This window comes from Nipponia nippon, unplaced genomic scaffold (assembly GCF_047370975.1).
Source record: "Nipponia nippon isolate SJK-2023a ecotype South Korea unplaced genomic scaffold, ASM4737097v1 scaffold_2, whole genome shotgun sequence".
NCBI classification, from domain to species: Eukaryota; Metazoa; Chordata; class Aves; order Pelecaniformes; family Threskiornithidae; genus Nipponia; species Nipponia nippon.
The window spans coordinates 50633877-50647133 of record NW_028262336.1 but is presented as its reverse complement, the minus strand read 5'-3'; the positions used below and the strand labels follow the sequence as shown (position 1 = coordinate 50647133).

At 46.1% G+C, this 13257-nt stretch overlaps 1 protein-coding gene across 1 annotated transcript in view; it reads right to left on the bottom strand.

Moving 5' to 3' along the window:
* ARHGAP6 (Rho GTPase activating protein 6) overlaps window positions 1-12618 on the bottom strand; it is a 334845-nt gene extending 322227 nt beyond the window's left edge. Inside the window, exon 1 of the mRNA XM_087758599.1 lies at window positions 12115-12618. Within this exon, the coding sequence (XP_087614725.1) occupies window positions 12115-12618 (504 nt within the window). The remainder of the gene's footprint in view (window positions 1-12114) is intronic.
* Window positions 12619-13257: the final 639 nt, after the last annotated feature.

The window sequence follows — 13257 nt, the reverse complement described above, 5'->3', positions numbered from 1 at the left end:
ATCCCAGTTACATAACTACACCCTTAAGCTCATAAGTTGTAAGGTCAATATCAGGTTAAACTGCTGCCGTGTAAGACAATATAGGCAAAGCCTGAACTGTCCTACTGCCACACCTATTTTTCTGTGTCTCTGATGCAATTCCCAGCTAAAGCTCGGCAGGAGATTTCCTTTCCTTCTTGCATACCTCTTCAATTTTTTTCCTTCTTCTTCCGTTTCTCTCCCAGATCATTTTTACTTTTATAATACACTCAGGAAGATGACAAAAATGAAAGTGAGAAAAGCTAAATTGACAGGAATGCTTCTGTACCATCATTTTACTACAGAAATTTCATTGAAGTGTTTTAGGCAGCACATCATATGGCCTGTCATGAGCACATTGAACTACCATGACATGGGGGAGGAAAAGATAATGGTGTTTTGCCAAATGTTCAATATTTTTAAACCTAGAGTGAAATGACCCACAAAACCAGACAGAGCTCAACTTCAGAGCAGGTGTGCCCCGGTAGCATGTTGTCCTGAAGGCAGACACCTTATAAGCCCTGGGCTCCCTAATGCTGGAATATGCAGCCAGGCTTGGTTAAATGAGCTGGCAGGAAACCTACCTGGCAAGTAGTTACTGAAACTTCCCTGCCAGTCAAGATCATGCCAAATCCCTGTTGAACTTCTGCTAGAGCACTGTCAAGCTGTCTCTGCAAAACACTTGTATTTGAGAAGGGTTTGGTTGAGGCTTTTTTGAAATTTTGCTGACATCTTTAAAAAAACCCACCCTGTCTTTCTTTGCATTTGTGAGACACCAGCAGTGTAGCGGCAGTGTAACAGTAGGGTATGCCTCACAGAGTATTAGCGCAACAACAACTTTGGAGAATGATTCAATGAAAGAAAACACTCTTCTTGCAAGCCTGCTTCAAATGTTGACGCTGGAGAGCATCATACTTTCTGCAGTAAGCCATCAACTTCTGGTCAGTTGAAGGTATGTTGTGGCACAATGGAAGAGAGTGGAGTTTTCATTCTACTGTAGAAAGAAACGATACTCAGAGTCACAGAATCACAGAAAAAATTAGGTCAGAAGGGACCTCTGGAGGTCGTCTGGTCCAATCTCCTACTCAAAGCAGAGCCAGCTTCAAAGTCCAGTCAGGTTCCTCAAGGACTTGCCCTGTCAAGGGTTGGAAATTTCCAAGGACAGAGATTCCAGAGCCTCTCTAGGCAACCCATTTCAATACTTAACCACTCCTGCTGTGAATGGGTTTTTTCCTTAGATCTGGTCAAAATTCCTCTTGCTGCAATTTGTGACTGTCATTGTGCAACTCTGAGAACACCCAGCTCCATCTTCTCCTTAGCCCCCATCTAGGTAGTAAAAGTGGAATTACATCCCCCCTTATTCTTCTCCAGGCTGAAACAAATCTCAGCCTTTCCTTGTGCATTAAGCACTCTCATCCCCTAACTGTCTTGATGGCCCTCCACTCCACTAGCTCCAGTATGTCAGCATCTCCCTTGCACAAGATGTGGACTCAAGGGCCAAGTCACGTCCCTTGGCCTGCCAGTTACCTCTTTACTCATACAACACAGTATGTGGGCATCTTGTTCTCCACATTACATGCCTTCCACTACTCACTAACTTATTTAACTGGTTTTCCTCTGATCCATGTGAGATGGTATAATTTAGCTGCATTTGGGCTAAAAAAAAAAAGGTGAGAAGCTGTGTTACATAGATCAAGAAAGAAAAGTATGCTCAGCTGTTACATTTGCTCTGCCTCCGTTGAGGAGAGGTTTATGAAACAGAAAGGTCTTTATCTGAGCCTTGACAGAGTGTAGAAATGGTATTTGCTCAGACCTCAAGCAGAGAAAAGCGGCAAGAAGCATTTCAGACAGTGTACCAGCGATTTTTCAAGCATACAAATGTACCAATATAAATCTTACTAATTATTCTACTAAAAAGTTGCTTTAAAACCCTCCACACAGGTTGACTGCTAATTACATCACATGCCTTTAGTGAATACAGAATTAAGGCACATTATCCCTGAAAAACAGTAAAACTTCTAATTGTGTTTATCTAAGTAATTTGGCTGCCTAATTCTCCCAGCTGGCTATGGTTTGGTACCCGCTCTCTAGCGCAGTCCACTTCGTATATAGTTTGCGGATACACTGTCCCTTCTAAAGATGTATGAGACGTGTCCCCATGGCATACTGCTACAAGAGCTGTCACTAGATGCAGAGACACGAACACATGCTTGAGAAACAGTAGTGAAGCAATGAGCAAAAGGCACACCATATTTTGTCAGCAGGAATGTTATGAAATAGCCACAAGAAAACTCAACCATATTGTTCTAATTTAGGATAGAGTAGACAGGGGTTTATTTTGGAGCATGAAAATGTAATCTATCCCAGTCTCTCTTTCCCCACCGCCCCTTTCAAATAACAGCCTGCCCTGTCATCCACATTAAATTAACAGCTAAACATAGTTGACTTCCAACCAGGATGTTGCGAGGATTTAGCCTTCCTATATACACATACACTTACAAAAGAAATTGTGGTAATGAGATTTAGATCAAACTATCGCCCAGAATCCTTTTAAAATTGAGGGCAGGGAAAAGAGAAGAGGGACTTCTTTATGACTGAAGAAGGATAAATATGATACGTGTGATCAAAACAACAAAATTGGAGACGTTATAGCAGACGTGTTAATCTGCGTTCTTTAGCTTCAAATTCTCCCGTTTCACGTAAGTGTCCACTTGTCCCAGAGCTTGATGGCACTGTATAAAGAAACCATCGCATATCTTCTAAAAACAGAAGATGTTGAGATCTCTTGGACAGTTTGCCCAAAGACTCTATTGTGCCCAAACTCTTATGGGAATACAATTCAGAAAGGTTTATTCAATAAATTAAAAGAAATACCTCCTACGGGAAGCAAAAGACATAACAGAATGAAAAACATTTCCTGTAGGAGGAATATTTTTAGACTTTTAGAGAGAGAGGCAAATGACAACTGAACAGAGCACTGCCAACTGGTTTCTCACCACATTACTCTCAGTAGGGTGCAACTCAACTGAAATTACCCTTTAGAGAAAAAAGAAAAAGACAGTGCTCAAAAACTATCTTGCCATATTACAACAGTGGCAGAAAACAAAGGAATAAAGCAAACAAAACCTGAAAACAGCAATGGAAAAATTGTATTCGTCTTCCTCTTACAAAATCAGTTATAGATGTTCAGTGAAGGTACAGTCCCATCACTGAAAATCAAATCCAGGAAGCCAGTCCTTTGCAGAAGCATGATTCTGAGGCAGCGCAAAAGTAATCTTAATCACACTATAAAAAAATGAACATTGAATTTGTCAGTAAAGTCTGTATCATACTCTGTACTTTGCTGAAACCCACTTTGTCCATTTATGAGACAAAACTTTTATGAGAACAAAAGGACTCCTTAACATTGACTTGGCCAATCCAAATAATAGGCTACAGCTACAGTAAAGCAGCTTTTTTTTAGTATGAACTTCAGGTGAGGAAAGCAAGAAAAAGACACATTATCTTCTTTTTTAATGTTTGACATGGAGGATAACAGAAGATATACTTAACAAGGACAACTAGAAATGGATAAAAGGCAAGCCAAACCTGAAAAGGTCCGAGTGCGTGAACAGGAACTCATAAACGAACAGGGGAGAAAAGAGAAAAGTGAGGTCTACCCACAGTCCTAGCAGGTTCTCAGCAGCCACAGGGAGAGTTTCTGCATGGGACTGAGTGCTCACGTGCATCCTCGCTAAGCACAATGCTCAAAAATCTCTTCTTGACCTTACGCTGTCAGAGTCCCAATGGAGAAATATCGTAAATCAGAAGGTCTCTGCTTTGAGAGGATACAGAAGAGAGCAAGTAAGAAGATCCAGAAAAGACAGTTCTGGTTTCACAGCTTGGGGAGGCTGATGCAAGCTGTTCCCATAGCCAGGATTGTGAGGATGATGACCCGGGCATAAGAGCTTTAGGGTGGGAAACTGGTGTTTGTATTTACGGGCCAGAGACACAGCACCTAATCCACCTAGCTCCAAAAACACAAACACGTGGTACCCAACATCTGGTTCCAGTACGACAATGTGGTGAGCGTCAAGCACTGGAAGCTCATCAAATCCTTCAAAAACACTCTTAACTCTCCCAGGGATTTAATAACTCCTTGCTGACAACCGGAGTAGAACAGATGTGTAACTTGAAATAGCCAGTCTGTACACATTTAGGAAAAGCTGAAACTCAACCAGAGAGCCTGCACATAGATTTCCATTGATATGTATTATTGCTACAGTATAAGAACAGATAAAAAATAACAGATATTATTTTGAACAAGCACAGTTTAAAAATCTGCACAAAACAATAGATACAAGAGTTTTAAAGAGAGGTGAAGTAAGTAAAATTCCTAGGACCGAATGATAACTAAAGGCTTTGCTTCCTACCTGATACTCTATTTTGACTAGTAGCATTCACCCGCCAAAAGTAAAGCACACACTTGAGTACTCTGTCAGACTGAAGTCTGAGAGCCCAATACCTTGCAAAATTGGACAATGAGTCGTAATGTCAAATTCCAGTGAAGTCTGAATCTTGCCCTTACCTCCTTATTGCCCCCCTTCCAGTTTCCATAAGCTGAATGGAATATTTGGCCTCTTCTCCCACCGTCCAGACACCTGGTTCAGCTAAAAACCAGTGTAACCTAGGATGTACAAAAGCTATATTTTAAAACATCAGCTTAGTTCCAGTGACCCTTACATTCTCAAATACTACCCCACATAGCCAGAAAATCAAATATGAGCAGCATTATATCATGTTTAATGAGACTAAGATAGTATTGTCATTATAACCTTAATTTTCATTACCTTTTTATGTTAGGATTTCAACTCTGCAACTCTAACACTGATACGATCTAGTTACTAATATATGAGCACGAGTGTTCAGCCCTACTTGCTCAGAACTCCCTGCTGGTTTCCATCATGATATTTACATCTGGAAGGAAAAAAAAAGAAAAAAAAAAAAAAAGTGCTTAATACCTATATGCTTATACAGCCACAATACCGTAGAAGAATGAAGAGAGACTCCTGAAAACTTCTCCACCTGCAAATTGTCACAGCTGCAGTTCTCGTCATACAAGAGAGTCTGCAAAACTAAATGTGCCGCAACTCCATCATGAAGTCAAGACAGCAGCCTGGGTTGTTGATATTTTAGAGGCTGCTCAAAATTACTTTTCAGACTCATTTCTATTATTTTCACAAGTTCCTTTCCCATCACTTAAGCAATGCACACTTGGGGAGAATTCTGTCTGTCCTAGTTGTCAGCTCCCATATTTTCACCAAATGTCTTCAGATGTAATTTAGTTTGGAATGGGAAGAGTGCATTTGCCAAATTCGGCAATGTTGAATATATTTAGTTACTTTTAATGGCATTCCTCTTCACATGAGACCCACAACATTCCTGCCCACCAAATTTTGCAGTTACAGAACTCTTACAGCATTGACTTGGATGGAATTGGCCTGAAACTAATCTGTGTGTTTAGTGCTTCAGGGTGTCTTATGGAAGAAAATAAAGCAGAACAGATTAGTGCTAAGTATCGGCACACAAAGTTTTTCACTTTAAAAACAAAAAACCTTCCAAAATACAGTTCTCACACATCTCATTAAAAAAAACCCTTCAAAGGGAAAATGCAAGTTAGCAATTTTAAGGATGGGGGAGTGTCCATTTTTTTAAATGTTTGGAGGAAGACCAAAAAAACAAGGTGACAAAAAGCCATTTAAACATGCTAGACTCCCATTTTGCTTCCTGGACAGTTAATCAGGGCTCTGCACGGGAATATGTTCAAACCTCTCTTCCATCCACATAGATAAATGTCTGGGTTAGGTATCAAGGTGCTTAAGGATAACAGTGAGCTCACATTTAACTTCAGCTATGTATCACTCTTCAGAGATCATTAATGGCAAAAAGATCAGCTAGTGCTGATGGTAATTAAATACATTCCCTGTGATTCCTTCCCAAAGACGGACAAATTTTCCATCTCGTGGGGAAACAGTTCTAGAGCATCTCAGCATAACAAGCCACACAACAAACACAGGCAAATGCAGAAGCAATGAAGTCAAAAACATGAGGCCAAGAGCTCAGCGAAGATAAAGCCTGCAAGACTATGGCAACTGGAGAGCAATAAATCTGAAATTGTCACAAGAGACTAAATGTTGAGGAGCTATTCCATTAAAATATTTGCATGTATAGGGTTAAATTAGTTTATTGGGGAGTACTGACCTTTAGACGACGTGAACTATTGCAGCCTTCAGTGGTGGAGCCTCATCCCCAATTCCAAGTGCAGCAGCTTTGTTTTTACAACTTGAAAGCTTCAGCTTAACCCCTGGTTTGACAAATGTGCTGTCACATCAATACTACTTGAAGTGCAATGCCTAGTGAAAACTGGGGAAAGCATGGCTTCACTTATGCATCTCATCCTAGGTGTTTTGAAAGAGATGCAGTATATATACTTCCATTTCACGTTTTCTTCATGCATCCTAATGAACAGGAGAAAACTGCCTTCTTTTCTGTAGGTAACCTACAAGTTTCAGAATATGCGTCAGTCATTGCTCACGGGTTGAACAGGGGAAGGAAAAATACAGAAAAGCCCTCCCTCCTCTAAATTTACAATGAACAGGTTCTGCTTCTGCAAATTTGATTATGCAATCAAGTCCTTTCTCTCTCTAGAATAACTTGTCCCACTAACCTCAAAGAAAAATACTCATTTGAAGCACCCAAAGATAGATATCTATATGGGAATGTGACCTCTCGGTTTGCCCAGTTTGCCAGAATTTTGCTTTACCCTTTATCTCTGAAAGTGTTTTTCATGTATGTCCTTCCATCAGCATAGTTTTGAAGCAAGCACTGGCTGTAAAAAAGCAGAAAGAAGTAAGCTAGCCACTCACAGCAGCTTGGAAAAATAGGGTTAAAATTAATTTGCAGAAAAACAGTGATGCTCATGGGGAAACTTTGGCAAGCAAGAAAATATGAAAAGAGGGAATCTGAGACCTCCCTCCCAATGGATTTAAACTCTTAAAGATTCAAGCAAGTGAATTAACGGAAGCTGACCTCCCAAGGAAACTGGTGTTGTGAGCGTTCACTACTTCCGACAGCCGTGCCCTAAATTATCACTCCATATGACTCAAACAGAACTTATAAAATAATTTAGCTAAACTAATGTTGTTCTGATATTGCAGATGAGCATCTCCAGCATCCTAGCAGCTAGACACAGCTTGGCCGGCTGGCAGCTCAGGAGACACCAGGATGACTCCTGGCTTCTCCCCCAAAATCTGGTGAGGAACCATGCCGACCTTCCCTCTCGCCCCATGGGAATCCCCTCGCCCCGTTGTGCTTGACAGAGAGCCTCCCCGGGCGAGCAGGCAGGTCGATCGCAGGCTGCACCAGGAGGAGGAAGAAGTGAGGAAGGGCTGAGCCAACCGCCCGCAGCAACCCCAAGGCGCCGAGGAGCAAGTTGCAAACTCAGGATGGTGCCTCCTCCTTCCCGGTGGCCAGGCACGCGAGCGGGAAGGCTGCAGATGATATGCTACCATTACTTTAAAAACAGCTCTCCCCAAAACAAGCATATTAGCTGGAGATGTTAAAGTTTAATTAGGCAGTAACACAGGGAGTATGATAGCAAAATAATCAGGTCACGTAAGTTTTAAGTGTGTAGATGTGGTTTATCATAACAAAGAGATTACTCAGATACATTCACATGATTTGCCATATTTGTTATACACGTGCTGTGGCTTTCCATTGCTGTCTTTAGGACAGTAAACTAAGAAGAAGAATTAATGCAACTTGAGGCTTCACACAGATGTATTCATTTTGAGGTATTTTGGACTTTTCACCTGGGAAACGTATTCCAGTCAGTCACTGTAATCATCCTTAACTTGTACAGGACTACTCACATACTTAAGCATAAATGTATGACTAAATGTTGGCAGAATCAAGGCATTCATGCATCTCTACATATTTTTACCACCTTTTCCCATGATATTTAGTTTACTTAGAGTGTCACTCGGCCTTATGCAACACTTAATGAAAGCATAATAGTCATAACAGACAATTTTGTAAGTAAAAGTGAATTTTCTTTAAGGAAAATGGCTTAAAAGGACAGCTGAGATCTGATGGGAATTGAGGATGAATGCTCTTCTCCCTTGTTAAAAATCCCCCTCGGTTTTGCCCCACTGAAACCACTGGAAATGTTGTCACTGATTTCCACAGACCCAGGAATAGGTTTTTTATTTAAGCAGCTTATGCATGAGCAGATAATAGAAAGGGGAAACAATGCTTGTCAGCGAAGTAAAGCTCTACTAAAAATAATCTTTACAATTCTAAAATATTCTTGTGAATAAAATTACATGTTGATAAAGAAAAGCCAGGTCACCCGGGATTGAGAGACACCTCTGTCACATGATGCTTCACATCCAAAAACCTGTGGATCCAAGAATATGGGCCTAACACCTTTCTTTGTGTAAAGCCTTTAGGTGTGACCTGCTGCTGAAACTGGAAATCCCCTGTGGACTCTGGCATTGCATTAAAAATTATTTATGAATGGCTGCGTGAACTAAGCAGCAACCTTTCCATCCCCAGGCCAGCAGACAGGGTTGTGGTATAAAATGCTGAAGTCAAAGAACTACAATAAAAAGAACGTAAAACGAAAAATCCATCCTTATCCTGGCCTCATATCAAAGCCATTATGTAAATTTTGGCCTCGTATACAGAAATCTCAGATCAGCTGGTGAGGGAGCGCTCGGTGCAGGCTTTAAAACCCGAACGCAGCCGGGCCAGGTGCTCCTGCCCCTGCAGCCCTGCGACACCGGGCTGCCCAAGCGCGGGATGCGCGAGATGCAAACCGCGTCTTCACCACGGCCCTCCAGATGCGAGCGCACAGATCCAGCCTGGGACGGGTGAAGGAGCTCCCGCTCAGAAGTTATTATTTTGGGAAGTTCTGAAAAGAAAGTCTCTGCTGTGTTTTTACTTCTCTCTTAGTCTCTTTAGAGACTAAGGTAGGGGGAAGAAAATAATTCCCACATATATCTCCTAAAATATTATTTTTAGTGCATAACCATGTTGCTTGCACAGTGGCTTTAGAGAAATATTTTCCAAAAAGTGCAATTATACTGAAGATGTTGAAATGAAGGTAAAGAAAACAGGTTTTGTAATGAATATCTCTTTTATTCCCCAGATATTAGCGAGGATTTTATTAGGATATTAGGACGGGTATTTCTAAATACTCAGACCAAAACCTTGCTCATTTTCGGCTTGCAGTCATCTATTCAGTTGTCTTTTGCAGCTGAGTAAAATCATTGTCATGACGTACTTCATTTTTCAAGTTGGAAAAAACTGAAAGACAGATTTCCTATTGAGAATACAATAAATTCGATAATGGGACCTTTTAAAGTTACAATATTATAAATAGTTATTTCCTTTTCACCCGGTAAAATGTGGGGTTTTTCAGCTCCTCAAGCACACTTGCTTTGCCACAGCTAGGGTGAAGCCCCAGTGCTAGAGAATCTTCCGCTTTCTAAAAACCGAACAAGTCTTTTTCCGATAAAGACTAAATAGGAAGCAAGCAACTAAACCCTTTATGAACAAAGCTGTTTTATGATAAAACCAAACTGAATGAACATTAGGATGCACGCCCGCAATAAAAGGGGGAATATGATCAAAATTATGTATGTGCAGTTTCATTTAAAATATAGATTAAAACCATTTATAAATGTCATTGCTGACAGTTATAACTAAGTTAACATTTGTAGAACGCCTTGCAAATAGCAACTCTGAAACCAGCGGTATCAGGCTGTATGCCAACCGACGTTCAATGCCACAAATTCACAGCGACGAGGCGGACCGGCCGCGGCAGCCCGGCTTTCAGACGCAGCACACCCTGCTCCTACATGGCAGCCCCACCACCTGACTGCTGGGCCCACGACTGCGACGACACTGGTGCCCAACGGAGGGCTCGTGGAGAGGGGTGGCCCGGCCACCTGCCCAGCCGGGACACGGGGACCTGGCACAGAGACGCGGATACTCGCTTGCCCTGACAGCACTGCGCTCAGACATTCCCAAAATTATTCTCTTACGTCAGAATCGCATGTCGGGGTTTTTTTTCTAATGTAAAGGTGATTTCTTTTTTTTAAACTGCACTTACACATGTGTACCTGTTACTCTAAAAATCAGGCCTCACCAACAGGAAAGATGCCTCCAAAATACAAGACTGCATTTTGTTAGCATAAACACCCGTTTCTTAAATGTATGAGAGATACTTACCCAGGTTTAACTGCCAAGTAAACAACAATTTGTCAGAGACCAGCGCTGTAACATCGCATAAAACTGCACTGAATCAAATTTAACTATAAATTACATCACAATGTAATGCGATCATGTTATTAGTAAATAACCCCCCCCCCAAAAAAAAAAAGGTTTGACTATTTAAAAATGTTAGATACACACCAAAGTAGGAAAAACAATTGTACTTTTGAACTTGCAGTCTGAAGGCGTGCTGTGCTACATTGGTTTGACAACACACAGACCTGCAAAAAACGCCAGGTAAACGAACCCTTACGTGCCCCACGTGTCCGACACCTTCGCAGGGGCTGAGTGAGAACAGGGAGACCCGCTTCCATCTGCGGATCAGAGACCATGCCCCGAGTCTCGGACTCAGTCAGGAAACTCTGCAGAGGAAAGCTTACATATCTTATACTTCTTGATGTCCCTTATCAAATCGTAAGTGGATAAGCAGCCAACTTACCCTTAATTAGCGTGAGCATCTAAAGGTCTAAAGACCCACTGACTCACTGGAGGTTTTTTGTTACTGACACTGCAACTCCCACAAAGTCCTTGGAAATCATGCATTTTTAACTACCTTAAAATTCAAGCATCAAGATGAAATATTGCTAAGAGTAACTTCTGATCACAAGACTTAATCCACTTTTGAGAACTGCTCAAAATCTTCGCTGACTCTTTCAACTTTAGCTAGCGCCATGCCTGAAGTCACCACCCAGGTGGCTGACGCTCCATCCCGACTGACAGCTTTCACACCCCAAGCTAGCAGGGGGACACAGGGGCTCATTTGGGGCGAGAGGCAGCCTTTGCCCTTAAAAACTACTTTGGGTAATCTTGTGCCACGACGGTGCCTAGTTTGGCTTTGGATCCCAGATCACTGAGTAAGGTTAACGATTTTTCATGGACTTCTGCATCCCACTGAAACAATGGGGCTGTTTTGTGGATAGATAGATCTGGTTAGTATTGGCTATTTATAATAAACACATCTTAAATGGGAATGGCGATAAAACGAAAAGGCTGCCTTCCGACCCCAGCCCCAAAGCTCCAGGAGGCACTACTAAACAGTTAAGCGGGAAACCTACAACACCCCAAACAGGATGGAGAATTTCTCCAAACAAAAAATTTCTTCTTCTCCCGCTACAAAGGGCTGTGCGCAACTGACGCGCCGAGCAATCGCAATCAAGAAACAATGCCACATTCTTTGAATACATTCGTCCAGATGGTATGATAGCTGCAGCCCAACACCGACGACGTCCAAGTTAAACGAATAAATATTTGCATTGCAACGTTGGATTTGTCTTGGAATACGATCGCTCCTCATGTGGTTTTGACACATGTGCGTTGTCAAATAAATCACAGATCACTGGGTGTGCGCATTAAAAATAATTTGTCTATCTTGTTAGAAGACATCGCATACTTTGGTTTACGAGGTGTGAAACCAGGCAGGGAGAGCTTTACACGCCCGGGACAACTCTATACGGAGCCCGTCGAGGGAACATCAAATGCTGCCGCCCGTCCCACCCACGCCGCGGAGCCCCGCGCCCGGCGCTAACGCCCCCGCCCGCTTCCCACGGCGGCCTCGACGGCCCCGCAGCCACCGCCCAGGGCCGCGGCCGGCCCTCCCGCGGACACGCGTGGGGCCGCGCCGCGCACCCACCACCCGCGGGGGGCGCAGGCGGCGCCGCCGCGGGGCCGCCCCGTCCGGGGGCCCGGCGGCCGCGGGGCTCCGAGGGGGCGGCCCGGCGGGGCGGGCCGGGCGGCGGCGGCCCGGCGGGGGCCCGTCCCCGGGGGGGCGGGCGGGCCTACCTCGGATTTCCACACGACGTAGGCGGCGGGGCGAGGCCCGGGCGGCGAGGGCTGCCCCTTCCTCTGCTGCAGCCATCGCCGGGGCGAGGAGAAGATGCTGTTGGCGGGGCCGGGCGGGCCGCTCAGCGCCGAGGCCGAGGGGGTGCGCGCCAGGAAGGGCAGCTCCCAGCCGGGGCTCCGCTTCCCGCGGGGGCTCTCCTCGTCGAAGAGGGCGCTGCCCGGCGGCGACCGCTCCAGCGGGGTGCTGGGGGTGGAGAAGGAGGCGCCGGGGGGCGGCGGGGTGCCCCGAGGACCGCGGCGCTCCTCCGGGGGGCTGCCGGCGCCCCGCGCCCGCGGCCCCCGGCCCGCGCCCTCGCCCTCCTCCCGGCCGCCGCCGATGATGGCGGGGTCGAGGCTGCGCGTCTGGCGGAGCCTCCGCTTGGAGAGGCTCTTGGCGGCGGCGGGGGCGGCGGCGGCCGGGGAGGAGCAGGAGAAGACGCTGCTCAGCAGGCTCTGCGCCGACATCGCGGCGGCCGCTGCCCCCGGACACGCCGGCGGTGGTCGGGGGTCCCGGGCTCTCGCTGCCTCTGCCTCCGGCCCCCGCCGCGGCGGCGCGGAGCGGCGCGGCTCCCGGGAGCGCCCTCCGCGCCCGGGCTCAGCCCCCGGCGGCGCGGCCCGACGGCGGCACCGGGGGGCTCATGGCGGCGTCCGGCGCTGGGGCTGCTCCGGGGCTGCCGCCGCCGCGGTCACTTTGCTGGGAGGGAGAGGGAGGGAAAGGGAAAAAAAAAAAAAAAAGTTACGAGAGAAAAGGGGAGGGAAGGAGGCAGCAGCGAAGCTTTTATCTGGGCTCGCCGCGGCCTGCCAGAGTCACTCCCCCCTCGGCCGCGATGCGCACGGGAGCCGCTCGCCGCACCCCCACCCCGTCGGGTCCCCGGGTGGCGGGGCCCGCCTGCGGCCCCCCGAGGCGGGGAGAACCGGTCCCGGTGCCGCCCGACGCCGGGCGCCCACGTCGGGGCCGGGGCCGGGGGGCCGGGGCCGGGGCGGCCGGCAGCCCCGCCGGGCTGCGTGGGCAGCGGGGCTGCGGGTCCCGGGCGCTGCCGCTGCCGCGGGCGGCCCCGACGGGGCGCTGCGGGCGCACTGGCGCGGTGCGGTGCGGTGGCGTTT